The sequence below is a fragment of the Rhipicephalus sanguineus genome, chromosome 10 (assembly GCF_013339695.2).
Source record: "Rhipicephalus sanguineus isolate Rsan-2018 chromosome 10, BIME_Rsan_1.4, whole genome shotgun sequence".
Lineage (NCBI taxonomy): Eukaryota > Metazoa > Arthropoda > Arachnida > Ixodida > Ixodidae > Rhipicephalus > Rhipicephalus sanguineus.
Genome location: NC_051185.1, coordinates 133,753,130 through 133,768,574, shown reverse-complemented (window position 1 = coordinate 133,768,574; position 15,445 = coordinate 133,753,130). Strand labels below are relative to the sequence as shown.

Here is a 15,445-nt window from a genome sequence, read left to right as displayed (position 1 = left end):
TATATAGCAATAAACCACGTAGTTTGGAGGCACGTGAGCGGCCCGCGTACACGTATTGAAAACGAAACTACCGTTTGCCGTAACCGCAGCGCACAAAACCACGGTCAAGGTAAATGCAACTGGTAGCGAAGCTTCCATAGAAGCCCATACGTTCAGAAAATGGCTGCTCATGAGCTGCTCATGGGGCTTAGCGCCATCTGTGTGAGGAAGGAACTCTTCCGGCGGAACTAAAACTAAAGCGGATGTGACGTAATATCCGGTAAAAAGTGACGTCATTTTGTTGGCACTAGCGCCTTATTCTTGGAGCTTTCATTCAGTTTTTGTGTCATCTTCGACAACGGGATTAAAGCAAGCTGCAGCGCACCTCTCATATTTGCAGCTTTGCTATTTGCTTGGCACGTGCGCAGGGGCCTTAAGAGCGCATTGCTTGTGGGCTTCAGTCCTAACGAGAAGAAATGACGCCTGCTGACGCCAGAATGATGACATTTCAGTTTTATTCAACAGTCACAACAACGCAATTTCATTACACCCTACACAATGAGCAACAAGTGTCGTAATAAGTACAAAAAATACACTACGTAAACTACGTTTTGCCTTGTGTTCCCATAAATTAACCTTACATTTAACGTATACAGGCATGCGAATTGTAGCGCGACAGATAACTTAGCAGTCTGCTCACCGATAACAGGAAATAGAGTAGGCACCGCGTGTTCACGAAGAAAACCAGGCAGCAGGAATACTGATCCATGAAAATCCAGCAAGCACACTACTCTGAACCGTTGCCCCGGTGTCTTATCTAGAAGCAGGCCCGTAGCCAGGAATTTTTTCGGGGGGGGGGGGGGGGGGCACTTGCTGAAAGCCTTGACTATTTGAGAAAAGAGCCTATTTTGCTTATTTATTTTTGGTAAAACACCATGTATCACAAAAATTTCGGGGGGGGGCAAAATTCCGGCTGGGGGGGAGCAGCCCCCCCCCTCCCCCCTGGCCACGGGCCTGTCTAGAAGAGATGGGTCACCAGGCGTACGCTTGATGTTAATGCATTGTTGCTCACCACATCGTTTCCGCGGGTACCGAGGAAAGTGTTCGGCGTTAAATGTTAGCCGCATCTTCCCGTTGCCCGTTGTACACCGCAATCAACAGGTTCACCAATGATGAAACGCACCTCGCAACTCCGTGCACAGCAAAGATCAAGTTCGCACCACAATAATTCACAGAATGCGACAGACCAGAACACGTGAGGGGATAAACTTTCTTAAACCGCGCGAGAAGACGAAGACACAAGAAAGGAAACATTCAGAACACCACGAGCGTGATGTTCTCAATGTTTCCTTTCTTGTGTCTTCTTCTTCTCGCGCCGTTTAAGGAAGCTTATCGCAATGAAACAACTAGCCTGCCAGAACGTATTACGTGAGGGGGCGTGTCATCGCAGACGAACTTTACGAGCAAGGGCTGCACTGAATAACAATGACGTGCGCCTCTCTTCAGGGGCCCCTAAGAAAAAAGTTTCTCGTAATAAATAAACACTGTCATGTATTATTTGCACACTGCACCTACATAATATTGTTCGGGAAATAAATGTCACTTGTAAAACATAAAGATTGCTTCGCCCTTGAATAAAACTTGGTTTTGCGCTATTAGTGTTGGTTCCCTCGAAACATAGTCGCGCTTCAATCGCAGCACCCATAATTCTGCTTGCAGGTGTCGTTGGCAATAGGTTCTGAACAGGTTTTCGCCCGAAGCTTCGCGACCTATTTGGACTGACCGTGCCACGGTCGCTGCCCACACGGACATGTATGGCGACGACGAAACTGTTGGAACTACGAAAGTGCACGCGCATCCAACGCTCACCCAGTCAGAGCGATGCTGCTTTCCGCAAACGCTGAGGATGAAACCGCAGCAGAAGCGGTCATATATAGACAGCTACGAAAGCCGTAGAAAGGCACGTGCGCGGCCAGCGCACATGAACTGAAAACGGAACTACCGTAAGCTGGGCTAGAGTGACCTAGAATAGGGGGAGTGTCCAAAGCGCCGCGCGAATACATGGGAGAAGCGAGGGCCTTTTGCGGTGAACTCCCGCCGCGGCGCTGCCGTGCCGGACCCGTGGGCTTTCTCCGCTGCGGAAGCCGCGTCAAAGCGGCGAGCGTCTGCTACGCGCCTGGTATTTTGGGCGCTATCAGCCAAAATTGCAGGAATTCGGGCGAGATTTATTACTGCGTCACTGCAATACTGCAGCGACTCATCACACAGAGAATGCGTTTGTGTGTTGTGAAACGGGGATTTTGTATATTTCCTTCCAGCCGGTTTGTCACCGCAATGGTCCACACTTACGCGGCTCTTTGAGCAACGCATTCTGCGCGCACTTCATCGTGAGAGAAGGCGCTCAATTTACTTTCGTATGGAATGACGAACGTAAACTTGCCGCAGGGGAGAATAAAGTGGAGATAACCAGGAGAACGTAGAAGATATGCACGTAGTAAATGGCTAGCTTATGCTAACGCGTTTGCACCCTTCATATATAACAGCCATACTTTATAGCCACTGTATTAGTGTATTATACAAAGTGTGTTATGTACGTAGCCATACTGTACTAAAAGGGCTGAGGTTTCCCTCAAGCCGCGTTTGTGCGGCCTTTTCCCTCATCCACTTCCATTTAGCGCTATGTTGTACATGTGTGTGTAAATGTAAATCAATAATCAATCAAATATCATTCCTTTTATTTCGTACGTTCGATTTGTTTTACAAGGCTGCCTCCCGCGTTCTGCTGTTTCAAGCCTTTTTATGCGAAGCCGAATGTGTCCGTCGGCGTGGCCGCAGTACCGAAAGTAAAAAATTACTCGCGTAACTCGCGTCTCGTTTTCACTTGGTATACATGAAAATTGGTATGGAGGGGCACGAATGTATGCCTAACATGACCGATAGGTCATGGCATCACTCACTTGACATCTTGCCATTTGTGTAACGACTAACAATTATAATATGGCGTGTGGCGCGCAAACCCGCTTTCTTCAGCCAGAAATAATTCTGACGATGCACGTGTGGTCTGACGATTTGTTTCTGTCAGGTGATAAAAACGCTGTGGTAACCAATATCGGTGTCAACATGTAAGACTTAGGCATACATTTTGAAGAACTGACCGGATAGGTGAAATATATGCGAAAAAATTACATAAAAAATATATAAAAAAACACGGTCTTTTATGCATTCGCCCGAGACGACTCGCAAACTTCTTATTTTTCGTCAGTCGATGCATTGATTCTCCCCCGTCCCTCTCCGAAAGCTTTCTGCAGATAACGTGGTTTCGGACTGCCCACAGGATCGAAGGCATTGCGAGCTTTTTGCACCTCACATCCTTTTACACCTTTTTTTGCACCTCACCTCCGTGATCGGCCCCAGATAAGCGATCATATGTCATGTGATAGCGTCGTCATATCACGTCACGTTGAATGACATTACGATGACGTCATAGTGACGTCACAAGTATTGCCGATCTGTGATGTCATGGTGACGTCATCACGTGATGATTGTTGCGCATCACTCGTGTTGGCGACGCGGGACGCCGACGGTCAACTTCTGTATTTGCATGATGAGGCACCTAAGGTTTTAACCTAAAAAAAAAACAAGACAACCCAACTAAATGAAACGATAACAGTGCAGCATCGTGTAGGCCTCACTTCATGTTACGAGCGATCGCCCGAAAACAAACGTGTTGATCAGCTCAGAGCAGCTGATTACACGCGTCTCGTCATCTCTTTATATTTATTTAAAAAATGACCAGACACGCTGTTTAAGTACCCCGGTGCTTTAACACGAAAGCATGGTGGACGATATATTGAGCTCATCAGGAAAAAAAAAGGGGGGGGGGGGAATCGCGGTCGTGTGCCCTGTTGACGCGCACTCGTCCGCATCTTTTTGTAATGTCTCTGAACCGCGCGAATGTTCACCTCCGAGAACCGTGAAAGCATATGAAGTTGAGAATGAGCTGTTTGAAACTGTTTTCATTTCGTTTGGTGAAGGCTTGAAGCAATGCACGTACCTCGCGCGAACTATTCATACTGACGTTCAGCGAACCGTGTAGCTAGAAACAAGACCGACGCATGAGTGACCACAGTTGGCTCCGAAACATCTAATATATATATATATATATATATATATATATATATATATATATATATATATATATATATATATATATATATACATACATACATAATGTGTATATATGTATGTATTATCGCATGTTGTATTTTTTTTCAGGCTATGTACATAACAGATCTCTGTATTTGAACAACTTTTCTAATGTGATTGAGATATAACATTTTCATATTTTGTCAATTTCTTACCGTATTTTTCGTTAAGGCAGCTATTTAACTTGTACAGCAAGAATGGGGATATTTGTAACTATATTTTCATGATATCTGGATATTTGTAAAGCATTTCTTATATTAAACCTTTCATGCAAAAACTTGTGGAATAAGGTTAGTTTACCTGACATTGCTTTTCTTTTAAATGTTTGCGCACGGTTACAGAGACGGCCATACGACCGCAGTGCACGGCAATAAGCCAACAGCACTGCGGTCGTATGGCCGTCTCTACTCTTTCTTTTGTTTGCCTTACGGCTTCCCGGTGTGCTCCATCCATAATAAAGTGCGAGTGGAGGCTAACAAATTGTCGAATAAAGCGGTGTGCATATGGCTAGCAAACCACTGGCGACCATGAGTAAAAAGCTTGTAGTGTGAAGCGGTCACTACGCGTAAGCATTTCAGATGACTGCGCGTGCAATTTATTTTTTTTTACTCTTAATTCTTGCATGCGTGATGCTATTGCCCGATTAACTATGCGAATAAGCTTTTTTCGTTTTTTCCTTGTGCGTGTTCGTTTTGCACGTTTTTACGCACGCACCAACGTTCTCGAACTTTATCACCGGAACTAGGCCACGCTGATGCCACTTGACAAATGATTTTTTTGCATTCTCTTGTTGCCCCAGCACCAACACAACGCCTAAATATGGATAAGCTCCATTCCGGACCGCTATATAGAAGTTAAGGTGACTTCAAGTGCCATGTGTGGAAACTCAGCGCAAAAAACTACAGCGCGTAGCAGACGCCTCTCGCTTTCCGCGCGCTTCCCGAGCGCGCAACGCCCACGGGTCCGGCGCAGCAGCGGCGCGGCGCGGGAGTTCACCGCAAAAGGCCCACGCTGGAGCCGGCGCTTTGGACACTCCCCCTATTCTAGGTCACTCTAGCTGGGCTAGTTGGCATTGATTGTATGCTTCCATATTGCTAGCGAACACGCACAAAGGACGACATAGAAAGAGAACTAGCGGTTGTCCTGTCTCTTTCTATGTCGTCCTTTGTGCGTGTTCGCTAGCAATATGGAAGCAACGGAACTACCGCTTCCCGCAACTGCCGCACACACGGTCGCTACACTCTGAGGCAAAATTATCCGAAAGAGCAGTAACGGAACTCAATAGGCGCGCGCGATGACCGGAGAGACCGTCGACGAGCAAGCCCAGGGGGAGGCGTACCGTGTGCAAACCAGTTAGTCTGCAAAGGGATGAACCGCGCGGGAGATGCAAGCCGTGTGCAAACCGTTGTCAAGGGAACTAACCGGTCTCCTCGCACGGGCCAGTCTTCCCACTTGTGTTCGAGCTGGTGTGTCGGCGGTTGTGTCGCGCTCGGAGAGTTTGCCATCTAGGAACTACGCCTCGGTGCATTTGATATACACGTATGCGTGGATGAGCGTGTCGTGTTGCTTTTACGTTTCGCCGCACTGATGAAGTCTGGAGTTGGTCTCGACACGTCGCGACGCCGCGCTTTATATCACCGGCGTAGTCACGGCACTGCGTCGACTGCGTCGCCACCGGCTGGGTATGGCGGCCGAGAAGACAGTAAGCCTATCGGATCCATGATTGCAATCTGACTCTGGGAACAAATCGGCGCTGGATTCTTTCACAAGTAAGTGATCACTTTATTCTGCCGTACCTATCGCGTGCGCGAAATTGATCGAGATTGCCGGTAACAGACTCGATCGTGTTGTATATCGCGCGCACGAAATGTACCGCTAGGGCCAGCTTTGGGCATCAGCTCGCCTGTGCTTTGTGACCGCCTGGATATTGGCCGCCATTGTCGTCGGCCGCACGGACGCTTGCTCAACGAAGATTCGCCGTGGTGATCAGCTGCGAGTTTGCGATAATGGGCAGAGGCCTCGCCACTGTTCTTCGACTTGTCCAAAACGCATTGCGGTCGCCGGCAACGAGCTCGATTGCATGTCGCGCACTTGAAATGCACCGGCATGGGTTGGCGGGTGCTTTAGCGAGCCGACTTTAGCTGCGCTTCGGAACTCTGCAGAAAGTCGTTGCCATTACCGTCGGCTTCCTCACGCTTGCTCGCAAGAAGCTCGGCGTCGTTTGTGGCGGGGGCTGCGCGTTCGCTCGCTGTACTGGTGCTCGCTCGAGGAACTTTGTGGAAATTGGTCGCCATTACCGCCGGCTTCCTCGACGCTCGCTCGCAAGCAGCTCGGCGCCGTTCATGGCGGCGGCTCCGCGTTCTCTCACTGTTCTGCTCGAGATTCGCTGGCGGCTTGCGGGCTCGCTTGAGCTGTACGACGCCGCTCGAAGAATACTCGCCCGCTCGTTGGGACACGGTGGTTGGCGGCACCTCGGCGTGATGGCTGCGGCTGCCGCACTTGAACTGTTGCGCTATGTGGCTTTAAATGCGTCTTTGATGACGTATGACATCACGGTGAAATTATTTACATGCCGTATTTTAGACGTGTGTTTTTATTTCACCTTTCAGGTATTTGCCATGTGCGTGCTTCTTCATCTGCTCTGTGACGTGTCGCAGACTATTAGCAATATTTTTGTGCTTTGCAAGGGTCAAATTATTTGCGTGCCATAATTTAGACGTGTGTTTTAGTTCAGCTTGCACGTATTTGCAATGTGCGTGCGTCTTCACCCTCGCTGTCACGTGTGACTAACTATTTGCAATATTTTTGTGCTTTGCAGGATGCAGCCGTTGTCCACAACGATCAGAATGTTGTGTGCCCTGGCGCGTACAATGCCTGTCATCTATCGGTTCTGTACGAGATATGACAACGTGGCTGGACCTGTATTATACATTTTACAGTGAATTCAATGAAAGAAAGTAGAAACTTCATATGTATCGAGAAAAATAAAGCGTTTAGTTGTCTCACTTTTGGCTTTCGTTGTCGCATTGTCTGCGAAAACAGTGACACACGTACGACTAAATATTTTCTCGCGTGTTCTTTTCTGCGGCATTTGCTGCTCACCGCCGGAAAAGAAGCACGCGAAAAAAGTATTAGGGCTTGCGGAGCGTCCAGCGAGGTGCAGCTGCGAGGACTAACGGTTGCCTGGTAAGGTCTATATGTGAGGACCAAATGTTAGTCCACTGGGGTGATCTGCGGGGACTAACAGTTGCCCTGTAAGATATAAATGTGAGGATTAAATGTTAGACCATTGAGGTGATCTGTGAGGACTAACGGTTGGCCGGTAAGGTGTAAATGTGAGGACTGAATGTTAGTCCATCGAAGTGATCTGTGGGGACTAACAGCTGGCCGGTAAGGTGTAAATGTAAGGACTAAATGTTAGTCCACTGAGGTGATCTGTGGGGACTAACTGTTAGACCAGGTGCCGTTAGTCCTTTAAAGAATTAATGGTTGTAGCAGCCCTATTAGTCCCCAATGGGATGAACCACACGAACCACACACCCTTTCGCTTAGAGTGTATCCACGCGATCATTGATGGCTACTACGAAGCCACGAAATCATAAAAAGGCACAAAGCGTTTCGACGTTCCTGTCGTTCTTCGCTTGTGACTATGGTTGAGCGAGCTTTGAGACTTTCTTTTCAGTTGGCCTCACGCGAAGCTTCGACGCGGCAGCCAGATGGGCCGTCCCTTATTGGTCTGTTCACGTGTATCCCAGAAAGACGTACGCGAGTTATTATTTTGGAGCAGCGTGGCGCAATTTCAGGAAATATCGCGACTCTGGCGCAACTTGGCGCAGGAAGCGGAAAATGTGGCACTTAGGCGCAGCTGCCCTGCGTTACAGTCACAAGTATTGGTATCGTTCTTTCTATTGTTGACAATCGTTGCACTAGTAGTACTGCGGTTTTTTGTTGTTGTTAACAAATCTGAGCATTATACTTTTTCCGGCGTACGGGTATAGTCGGTCGCTGTATCGATGTTAAAGAAAACTGTCTGCTGCTACGTGTGTAATGACGTGTACATCTTTACAAAAGTATGCATGATTATGTATGACTCTTGTAAACCTTTGTGCGCTGTCACATCTTGCCATGTAAATAGTCCTTTGGGCGACGTCAAGCTGCTTTTTGCGGCTTTTAACCTAGGATGCCACCCAAAATATTTTCTATTCTAGTCAATAAAGAGGACTTAATTATTCTCAGGACCCCCTTAAGAAACAGGGTTTCAAAGGTGAACGCGTCATGTGGATAGTGCTTTACTGAAAGTCGTGGTTGCCGATACTTGAGCTGTACCACGACATGCGCGTTATGATGGTTTTACGAGCTTATGAATATTGCGGTTTTTGCAAACCACTAATCTGCGTTAACGGCTGTAGTGCTGAGCAGTCGTAGAACCCTTGCACTGCGCGTTGGGATGCTCTACCAAATGAGCTACGGCGGCCGTTATTCCACCGTCCGTTTCCTCGGTTATTTCTGTGTGTGTAACCCAGTGGGTGTTAGCCAGTGCCACTCCTAGCCATGGCGGCGAATGTCCAGTGTGCTATTGTTCACTTGAGAAAACATGCGCAGAATCTGGGAAATAAAAGAACTTGTACTGGTGGCCACACTGTAAAGCAGCTGCCGCCTTCGTGGCGGTCATCGGTGAACGAGGGAGGAGCAAAAGTCAGGAAGAGAGGATAGAGCGGACATGGAAGATTCCTTTCATGTCAGATGGCCGCACGTAGGACGTGATCGTTTGCGATCAGGCAATAAACCCTCGCATGCTACCTAAAGGCTTTGGCATATCGCAACAGGAAAGGAGGGCACACCAACAATGTCCTACTGCGACCTTCCTTCGTGTTGCGCTATGCTACCAGCCACTTGCATGAACCAAGCCCACAGGCTAAAGATTCCAACCTGCCGAAGTGAAAAGCCTGGTTACAAGTGCACAATTGAAAGAAGAGCACTGGGACGACGGGCCCGTTTTCCTTGTTGCACGCAGCCATATGAAGCCAATGGAGCTAAGAAAGGCATCGGGGGCAATGCCCATAGTTCTGCATTAAAGCGTAGTGGCTTTGACATCAGGGGAAGAAGTCAAGTGCTGCCGTTAAGGACACTACTTAGCATTACGCGAGAAAAAAAAAAGATCGTGGCATCTCTACTACATGACGAGTGGCGAAGCACTGGGTATGTAGGACACGTCACCCGCCGGTTGCCACTGCGAATGTAAATATATATATATATATATATATATATATATATATATATATATATATATATATATATATATATAGTAGTGGGAAAAGAATCACGCGGACCCCGATAGAATAAGGAATGAAGAAAGAAACTACGACTTTCGTTGGTTTACAGTTTCGTTGGATATACAGTGCCAAACCAACGAAAGTCGTAGTTTCTTTCTTCATTCCTTATATATATATATATATATATATATATATATATATATATATATATATATATATATATATATATATATATGGTTCCTCTTTAGAGCTCTTGCATTTTAATCATCTTGTTAAAATTCGTATATGGTCTTCAGTTCTGGATTCCGTTTTCCCTTCATAATTACTGCTTTGTGGTCTGTGCAACAGAGAGTCAATTTCGGGAACATAGTACCTTTAATTATTACACGATTTCATTTTTGTCAAAACATTTCAGGAGTCGTTTGAGTGCTGCATATGACTTTTATCTGAGACTTCATAACCGTAATCGCAATCGCAACATACACACATATGTTTCGACTATAGCAACGGTTTTCTATATACCGTGAGAGCGGACAATGAGAGTCGACGACAAAGCTAGGTCCTGGGTGCTTCGCCCCTAAAAAATCCTTCTTTTACTCTCCACCAACGTTGGCTAACAACGTACACAGTAAAAAGATGGTTCGCTATAGGCAAGCTGTATATTATGCCAAATTTCAATAATGTTAACACTTGGAAGTACAGCCCTGCGAAGCACCAAAACACGGCACTTTTCTGTGTTATGTTTATGCATGTCGCATTGCCTGAACATCGCATAAGCAGGCATCACAAACCGTTGCTGCTTTCCTTTCTCTCCTAGGCATCTGCGCAGAAAAGTGCCTGAACGGGGGAAAGTGCGTCCAGAAGGATACCTGCTCCTGCCGACGCGGCCACTACGGTCCCCGTTGCGAATACAGTGAGTCGGCACATTTTGGGGCGATATGCGAATCTCTCAAAAGCGTACTTCGAATGACGTAATGCTGCCACATTACTACCGGAGTAATAACGTCCCCCTCTTATTCTCGTTTGCTACTTGTGTGAGGCCACCACTTTCAGCTGATCAACAGAATGTGTTGACGGACTAGTTGGTGAGAAACCATAGTGCTTATTTTAGCGCAAAAAAAAAAACGACACCACAAGAAGGAAGACAGAACACAGCGTTACTCTCAACTGACATGGTGTTTTGCGCCACTCCACTCTTTATAGCAACCAGATACCGGTAGGACATGCGTCGTGCACTCTTATGCGCACAACCACCACACCTTGGACACCTGAGCGCAATCATGAAAGCAAATCCAAAAACAAAATTCAGAGGAAAACAAGGTAATGGAAGGCACACTAATGCACTGCAACCCCAATGATTGAATGAAAAAAGCTTCTGGTAATTCTCGAGCGGTTTTGTCACGACTCTTCTTTAAGATAGTAGTCAGAGTCTCAACAAAGCTTGACAATTGCACTTTTTGCAGTGTTGAGCTAATGGGAGCCTGTACCAGTCGGTCGGGATCGCTGGTGTTCTTTAAGGCGCTCATTCAGACAGCGGCCTGACTGACCTCATACACTTTGCCACAGGAGAGTGGAATCGTGTAGACCACCCCTACGCTACACTCAACACACTCCAGGTGTCTCTTTTCAGATTTCGGCTTTTTATTTTCTTTACAATCACGCCTGCACAGCATACACAGCTTCCGGGGGGCAGAAAATAAAACTGGGACCTAGTGGCCTTAAAATTGTGAGCCACTTTGTGGCAGTACGGCACTACTACAGGCCTCTTATTCTGTGTGTCGTTTCTACGCCTCTGGCCTTTCAGCTTCTGAAGCAAAACTTCAGACACCGACGTCACTACCATACTCGGGTAACGCGCATCCTGCAACATCTTTAACTGCGCGTTAAAGCTCTCGTTAGCGGTGTGATGACACGATTTCAATAATGAAGATTCAAGACACATCATAGCAATGACGCGTTTCACAACCTTAGCGTGCGCATACTCGTATGGAAAAAAACCCTTACGTGCACGCGGCGAGTACATCCAGCAGGCGTGACCTGCTTCTAAGGAAAGTCTTAGATCAAGAAACTGCAGATTACCGTCGCTTGTGAGCTCATGTGTGAAAGTTAAACCCTTGCCGTTGTCCGTAAACAGAGGGGTGATTCCACGTAAGATCGAACAAACGATGGCTGGTCGACGTCTCAAATTTATTTCAAAATTTTATATATTATTGCCTGATGAGTGGAAAGAAGAGATCCGCAATTTGTTTTGCCGCCAAAAATTTTTTCGAACCACAGGAAATCAATAATGACGAAGAGGTGGAGTGGAGCGCTCATCCGCTCTGCTGTTTTGGCCAACTTTCGTTATGAATTGCACGAAATATATTAAAGTTAGGTAGCTGAAATTTATTTACCTAAATATATGCATGTTTTTGCTTCTGCTCAGGTATTTTTAGTTTTTATGTGTAGTGTAGATGTTTTTATAAAAAACTTCAAAAATGGCCCAATCGGCAAAATTTTCTTTACTTTGAAGGTCTTTATCTCAAAAAAGCCTTGTAGCAGAGCGACAAAAATCTGCATTACGTTTTTCGCATGCTTATCTACCAAACTGCCAAATCTTGTGTTTATATAACTTTTCAGTAAAGAGATATGATCGGGCTAAGTTCAAGAAAACACCGAACAATGAAAACTTCTGACGACAATTTAAAAGAAAACCCCATTTTTTAAATTTCTTAAACTTCGTCCACTTATTCTCCTCCACATCAGCTTTCACAATCATTAAAAACATGTTGCATAATGTCGTTGCACTAATAGTTACGGCCCCTCCAATGAGACCCTTAGGCAAGGATGGGCAATTCCGACTTCTTGCCCAGCAAGTGCATAAAATGCAGGCAGGATTGAACTTCTTTTTATTAAAAGGCCAGCAGGTACCTAAAAAGGTGTCGCCGGCACTGAAGACGTTAATTTTGAAAATATTTGGTCACTGCAGCGGCCACGAGCGCGGGGCTACCGAGCAGGCGCGCGCACCCGAGATGCTCGTTGTAAGAGACGGCGCAGTGAGAGCTCGTTTTCGCGTCCTCAGACCGATTGAGTTCGAAACAGCAACACCTCTCGGGTGACTTGAACGCACGTGCACCGGTAGTCGCAGTGATCTGGTTAACTGCGTCGATTTCTTTTTCAGGGGGCATAAGAATGTCATCGTTAAACTGTGCGTTCCGTGAAGATCTTTCATTGCAGTGGTAGCAAAAGCACGCGTAGCCCAAGTAGTCCGTCTCACTGATAGTCACTGATCTTTCGGGCGTTAAACGTTCCTTCAAAGCATTTATGTCTAGGTCGGTAACTATGCAAAATTTTGGCTTCTTTGCAATAATTAAAGGAGTATACTGACACGATTTTGAGACATCGCAAAAGGGACATTTTTTGCTTCATTGGTGTGCAGTGTCAACGCTGTCCACACACTGGAGTCGGATAACACGTATAAAATATTTTAATTTGACTTTGAAGTTTTCGTCGCTGAGCATCTGCAAGCCAGCTCCACTGCAAGGACATTACCCGACGAGTCAAGACAGTTCCCTCGAGTATGCGAGTTCTGCGTCCTGCATGCAGCCTAAATCGCAGAAATCACTGCCAGAGAGAAGAAATAGTAGAGAAGGAAAGGCAGGGAGGTTAACCAGTATAGGACAACCGGTTTGCTACCCTACACATGGGGACAGGGTGGGGGAGATTTAAAGATGGAGAGGAAAGAGAGAGAGATTAAGATGGAAAGATAGCACATGACACAGCACACATAGAATCAGTCGGTCACTCTTGCGTGACAGTTGGTCACTTTTGCGTGGTACGCGACATTTCTGTCACAGTCGCTTGGCCAAGTTCGTCGCTCTCAGAAACCTCAGCAGTGCCTTCGTCGCCTTCAGTTGTGATGTCTTCTGTTGACAACATGCAAGTATTGTTTGAACAGACATTTGTCTACTGTCAAGGCGCGCTAGAACGGACGCCAATGACTGTCTGTGAGCATTATATACCGGACAGTCGCACAGGACGTGGTGTAGCGTCTCCTCGCAACGACAGGCATCGCAGAGAGCGTTGTCGGCCATTCCAATTCGAAAGGAATAGGATTTCGTAAATGCCACCCCAAGCCACAAGCATAAAGCAGTGTGGCCTCTCTTCGGCGGAGTCCAGTTGGCATACAGAGATGCATCAAAGAGGACAGGTGGTGTTGACGATTGGTCCGGCTGGTTTGGCTGCTTGGTGGGCACCATAGAGCGAGCGTGATCTCCTGTGCAAGGCCTCGAAGACTGCTGGCAGCGTCAGACCTTGAAAGTGGGATGGTATCTTCCTGTGTGCTTTCATGAGCTGCCCGAGCGGCATTATCGGCCTGTTCGTTCCCTATGACGCCGCAGTGACTTGGCAGCCATTGAAACGTCACGTCCACGACAATTCGCTCAGCGTTGTTTATGTGCGTCACGAGCAGATGACGAATTTGCTGCTAGTACGTTGCGAGTTTCTGTATCTCCGTGACGTCACACTGCTATGAAACGACACTGAGAAGCCATCCCCTCGATATCTAAACCGAAAGTGTCTTTTTAAGGTGGCGCTAATTAAAATATATAGGATGCATTCCCAGGCACCACAATAGTCGTTTTAGGTTTCTCGACACCAGTATTTTTATATAGAGCAACAATCCGAAATTTTTTAAAATTCATGTCAGTACTCCTTTAAGCTTCTTGTGCTTCCAAAGGTAGTCTCCGCAATAGACTCATTCCGAGCTATACTTTCTCGTCATGAGACGCACAGGAGGAGTAGAGTAAGAGCAAAGCACAAGAACCATCCGCGCCGAATGAAGTGTGAACAGCGCACCGAACGCGCGGCCAGTTCACGCCGTCTGCTGCTGACATCTAATATAGACAAGCGCATCCGGTTACCGATAGTTTTGCTTTTCTTTTCTTTGACAATCCATATTTTGCTTTGCCACTGGAGCGCCACGTTCATGCTTTCCACTGATCGCAACTGGCGCAGCGCAGTTTCTGTGGCAGCAGCGTGCGTGAAGCGAGCGCTCATAGCTCCCTTATAGAGTTTTCATCTTGCTTCCATCTCCGCCGTGTTATCAGCGCCTAGCTGAGATGCGAACAGAGGGCGGATAGAATAGCGAAGCTCCAGTGCACATGCGTTCAAGTCACCCGAGAGGTGTTGCTGTTTCGAACTCAATCGGTCTGAGGACGCGAAAACGAGCTCTCACTGCGCCGTCTCTTACAACGAGCATCTCGGGTGCGCGCGCGCCTGCTCGGTAGCCCCGCGCTCGTGGCCGCTGCAGTGACCAAATATTATCAAAATTAACGTCTTCAGTGCCGGCGACACCTTTTTAGGTACCTGCTGGCCTTTTAATAAAAAGAAGTTCAATCCTGCCTGCATTTTATGCACTTGCTGGGCAAGAAGTCGGAATTGCCCATCCTTGCCTAAGGGTCTCATTGGAGGGGCCGTAACTATTAGTGCAACGACATTATGCAACATGTTTTTAATGATTGTGAAAGCTGATGTGGAGGAGAATAAGTGGACGAAGTTTAAGAAATTTAAAAAATGGGGTTTTTTTTTTATTGTCGTCAGAAGTTTTCATTGTTCGGTGTTTTCTTGAACTTAGCCCGATCATATCTCTTTACTGAAAAGTTATATAAATACAAGATTTGGCAGTTTGGTAGATAAGCATGCGAAAAACGTAATGCAGAATTTTTGTCGCTCTGCTACAAGGCTTTTTTGAGATAAAGACCTTCAAAGTAAAGAAAATTTTGCCGATTGGGCCATTTTTGAGGTTTTTTATAAAAACATCTACACTACACATAAAAACTAAAAAATACCTGAGCAGAAGCAAAAACATGCATATATTTAGGTAAATAAATTTCAGCTACCTAAGTTTAATATATTTCGTGCAATTCATAACGAAAGTTGGCCAAAACAGCAGAGCGGATGAGCGCTCCACTCCACCTCTTCGTCATTATTGATTTCCTGTGGTTCGA

The 15,445-nt window shown here is 46.5% G+C and overlaps 2 protein-coding genes across 8 annotated transcripts in view; one reads left to right on the top strand and one right to left on the bottom strand.

The window, feature by feature from the left end:
• Positions 1-15,445, top strand: part of LOC119372473 (protein shifted) — a 709,384-nt gene that overhangs the window by 574,823 nt on the left and 119,116 nt on the right. For all 6 annotated transcript variants that reach the window (XR_007417709.1, XM_037642948.2, XM_049419637.1 and 3 more), the window contains one exon: positions 10,276-10,371. Coding sequence is in view for 5 of the 6 variants with exons in the window: in XM_037642948.2 (XP_037498876.1) it covers positions 10,276-10,371 (96 nt within the window). In the remaining variant the exon portion in view is untranslated. The remainder of the gene's footprint in view (positions 1-10,275; positions 10,372-15,445) is intronic.
• The window catches only part of LOC119372474 (complex I intermediate-associated protein 30, mitochondrial), a 159,476-nt gene that overhangs the window by 57,928 nt on the left and 86,103 nt on the right, over positions 1-15,445 (bottom strand). The window lies entirely within an intron of this gene.